The 4,317-nt window shown below is 53.3% G+C and overlaps 1 protein-coding gene across 1 annotated transcript in view; it reads right to left on the bottom strand.

The window, feature by feature from the left end:
- Positions 1-1,137: 1,137 nt before the first annotated feature.
- Positions 1,138-4,317, bottom strand: part of ATN1 (atrophin 1) — a gene marked incomplete at its 5' end in the record, with an annotated part of 3,557 nt that continues 377 nt past the window's right edge. Inside the window, 4 exon segments of the mRNA XM_009709856.1 lie at positions 1,138-1,171; positions 1,741-1,921; positions 2,206-2,349; positions 3,650-4,317. The exon segment at positions 3,650-4,317 is cut by the window's right edge and continues 25 nt beyond it. Of these exon segments, the coding sequence (XP_009708158.1) occupies positions 1,138-1,171; positions 1,741-1,921; positions 2,206-2,349; positions 3,650-4,317 (1,027 nt within the window).

Raw genomic sequence — 4,317 nt, 5'->3', positions numbered from 1 at the left:
AAATTATTAGAATGTGTGTTTGGGCTTGGGAGTGCGTGGGGAACTTCATTTGGGTGTTTTTTCATAGCTGGGTTGTTGGTTGGTTTTCTTTTCCTTTTAATGGTTAAGTAAATATATATATGGGGACCAATCGAGAGATACAACTGTGAAATCAGACACGCACGCAGGGGCAAGGGAGTCACAAGTTGCTACATAAAACTGCCACGTCTAATAGGATGTGCATGAGTTAAAGTACATCAATTAGAATGGGTGAGGGGAAAGGGGCAGCCACCATCTTAAAGACAGTCCCAGGACGCAGTATCGCTCGGTCACATCAGCTCTCCCCACAGGGCTCGAAGGGGTCACGGTGGTGACTGCAGTCTTGAAAACAGTCTCCTGGTGCTTTGCACCTCGTGGCCGTACCCGTTCCCGTCAGCCGTGGGAAAGCACAGCCACCATCTCGCAAACGTCTTGTGGTGCTTTGCACCCTGATGGCTGGGACCGGTCCCTCTGCAGGCAGGAGCGGCCGCTTTTGAAGAGGTCCCGTAATGCTTTGTTCCCATCTGAAGGGATGTTGGAGAATGCGAAGCCGCTCTGGTTAATGTGAAAAAGTTCCACGTTGCTTTTTCTGTATCGCTAATTAGTATCTTACACCTAAAGGGGGGGTGGGGTGTGAGGAGGCATCTTGAAAAAAGGCTTTCTTGGGTTTTGAGTTACTTCTTGGCTGCACCTCCTCCTCGCAGAAGCAGAAAAGGCAGCAGCATCATGTACATGAAGTCCTGCAATGCTCTGCACTTTTCATTTAATGCAACTGTTCTCCCAAAACAAAGGATGGAGCTGCTGCCACCCTGAATTCACATCAGCCTTTGTCTTTTTGAGCTCTGTGCAATGCTGATCCTGTCTTCTTCAGAGCTCTGCTGAAATCACGTACCAATCATTTCATGTCCGTTAGTGGTGTTTCAGTCCCTCCCCGTTTTCTCTCCTCCACTTTCTGTTCCCAGGATGCCATCCTGTACTTTTCGTCCGTCTTCTCTTGTGCTCTACAGCATGGTGGGATCAGGATGTGTCACTCTGCAGCTTCCCCTCCCCCAGGATTTGGTTGATTGATTGCTCCTCTTCAGAGAAAGACATGATGATGTCAGGTTGACAGTAGTCCATTTAAAGGGGTTTGTCACTCTCTTTCTTCAGGTGGCTAGGATAAAGAAAAGGAACAAGGTGATTGTGAGAGAGAAAAAGGCAAATTATTATCTCCCACTGCCTTCTGTTAGTCTAGACCCGCACGACACCACTGGCTTGGAAAGTTTTGCAAATCCTTGAAGTAGGAGATGCTATCGACAAGGTACAACATTGCACCTCTCTTTCCCAGCGTGCTTCCCCATGCACTTGTGAAAGCCTCGTCTTGGCAAAAGCATCCAACCCGTGCAAAGGCTTGGTATCGGTTTGCCGTAACTGTATTAGCGCATGTAAAACATGCAAGTTTACCCCCTCCCCAAGGAGAGGAGCTGAGACCCCACAAGAGTTTAGCCACCAAACAGCCACTTGCCAAGAACGACCTTCCTGATGGCCAACCCACAGCCATGCCCCAGTGGCAAGGCATCCCTGCTCCCAGGTGTGGGCTCAGGTCGAGTCACTCACTTCAGGGGCAACGTCTCCTTGTCCCCACCGCCTCTGCCACCCACAGGCCAGGGCTGGAGATGTACTTGTGAGGACCAAGCAGTCTGCTCACCCCACGCCGCGGAGAGAGAGAGCAGGTCCATGTACCTGTAGTAATCCTCCTGCGTCGGGAGCGGCACGCCGTGCAGAGGGTGATGGGCGTGAAGCCACTGCTGCTGTTCCAGAGCCAGGCGCTGCAGCTCAGCTGACTGCGCGTGCATGGCCTGGAGCTGATGTGCTGCTGACATGGGTGCGGAGAGAGAGCCTGGCAAGTCCCTGTAGGGTGCAGCTGCAGCCGAAGACAAAACAAGAGAATAAACAAGTTAACTTAACAGCTCCATCCTCACCCATGGCCCCATAGCTCAGTCAAGACTCTACCGCACTTCCTTTCCCAGCCCCGCACATGTGCAGGACTTGCTCATCCCCTGATAGTGTAGGCCTGTCCTACGCCATGCCAGAGCCCTCTTTAATAGACCTCGGTTTGGTCCTGTGACCCCTCAGGACCATCCTGCTCCCTTGGAGCTTGGCTGATGCTCTTCAGAGGAGACCAGCAGTCCCTGTGAGCATCCTTACCAAAAAGCTGGTGGCGCAGCACTTCATTCTCATGTAGAGGGTGAGGCAGGAGAGGGTTGGGGATGGTTCCAGCTGGGTATGGTATCCGAGTGAGGTGTGATCCCGAGGCAAGTGGGTCAATAAGAGGGTGAACAGAGGCTGAAGCTGGGAAGAAAAGATATCACAAGATAATTGTCCCATGCTTTGTAAGAGGTAACACGGAGAAAGGCACAAGGCACAACAAACCAGACACGGAGAGGGTTGGTGTGTGTTATGGATGGAATGACTTCTAAGCTAGACAACGCAGTACCACATCCTTCCAAGTGTTACTCTTTTTGCCTGCACTGAATTTCACATGAACCACTCTGGCATAGCTCTGTCCCCACACTCCTCAGGGAGAAGTACTGCTCCTTAAAGTCGATTCTGCAAGGACCTGCTGTGCAATCACATCTGTACCCAGTATCATGTCTATCTGCCACCATGGCTGTCATCCATGTGCATACTCATATTGGGCGATTCCATTTCCAGGTCTCATCCAGCACAGATGCTCAACGCCAGGCACTCAAGTTTGCAAATACTATCTAAGGCTGAAATGCAAGGTACTACTTCTGTGAAAACTGCTCTTTCCAGTGTTTTGGACTCACTGCCAGAGTGCTGGCTGGAGGTGCCCAGTATGGAGTGTGGGGCAACAGACATTCATTTGTACCTGGTGCCATCACTGAGTAGTTGCAGCTGCTTGGAGTGGGGGTGTCTGTCTGTGACTGCCACCAGATCCCACTGACCACTCACAATACCTAAGCAGGAACCACACTTTTTTGCTATTGTAGTGTAGTTTGGTCTTTGCCTCCCCGAGATTTTAATCCTTAAACACTTTTACTTTGCTTTCCTGTAGGATGTGGAAATGGAAGGGACCACCGCTCAGTTCTGAAGGACAGCAACCTCCAGCTCCTTACAATTAGCCCATTTGCTCTCCCATCCCATCTCACCATCTGCAGCAAGAGCCATAGGAGCAAACTAGAGAACCAATATTGCATTAGTCCTAAAGATACTGTCGAAACTGTTGTTAGCAGGGCTCCCCCTCCCTCTGCAGACCACAGCGTGAGGGATGCAGTCCACAGCATCCCCACCCTGGTAGCCAGTGGGACCTCAGCACTCATACGGCGTCCCCAGAGATCCAGAACTAAAGGACATGGTGCAAACAACTCTGCTCGTCACTAAGCGGCAAACTCAGGGATGCCCTGATACTTTCAACAGATGCCAGTGTCTTTGGTGGGATGGGAACAACGGCAAGGCTGAATGACCATGATATTGACCTCTTCCGGCTCAAGAGGTGGATCTGGGGCCCCCAAGTCTAGTCTCAGCAGCTTTTGGGCTTCCCCAGGGTCAGAGGGAGGGAGCACGAGAAGGGTGCAGTAGGAGGGAGAGCAGGTCTTTGTGCAGGGCATCACCACCATGGGGTCCTTACCTGCATGTATGGCATCCTGCTGGTGGAGATGGAGGTGGGAGTGGATGTGGGAATGCTGATGATGATGAGGTGTCACATTGAGCATCTGCAGCCGGGCCAGAGGATCATTGCTGAGAGCAGCCACCCTCTCGGCGTGCTGGCGCTCTGCCGCCAAGCGCTCGGCATAGGACATGTCAGGACGAAGGGTCGGGCCGGCTGCCAGCGCCAGCCTCTCCCGCTCCAAGTGGCCCAGCCCTGGGTGGAAGGGAAAAGCGGGATGAAGGCCAGGAGCTGTCTGCAGACTCAGCCCGCCATGGCGTGGGAATGGATCCATGGCAGCAGCTGGCACGGCATGGAGTTGCTCCAACTCAGCTGGTTTGACTTCAAAGCCGGGCTTGAGACGTTCACGCAGGTCCCGGTCCCTCAGGTCTCGTTCACGGGCTTCACGCTCCCTCAGCTCTCGCTCCCGCGTCGCTGGATCACTGCTGTAGATGGCCGGCACGTTGTACCCCAGCAAGCCTGGGTCGACCGCACCTAGCGGCACGTAGAAAGGGTGGTTGCGGTTGCTGGGGGACATGACGTGGGGCCGTGCGTATTCACTGAGGGTGCGCAGAGCCGGAGTGTCAGGGCCCAGGTACGGGGGAACAGTTGCCACAGCACTGCCCTGCTCAAAGGAGGGGCGGTGGGGA

The sequence above is a fragment of the Cariama cristata genome, unplaced genomic scaffold, assembly GCF_000690535.1.
Source record: "Cariama cristata isolate BGI_N322 unplaced genomic scaffold, ASM69053v1 scaffold15111, whole genome shotgun sequence".
NCBI classification, from domain to species: domain Eukaryota; kingdom Metazoa; phylum Chordata; class Aves; order Cariamiformes; family Cariamidae; genus Cariama; species Cariama cristata.
Note: the sequence above shows the minus strand (reverse complement) of the source record. Positions and strands in the feature narration are given on the sequence as shown.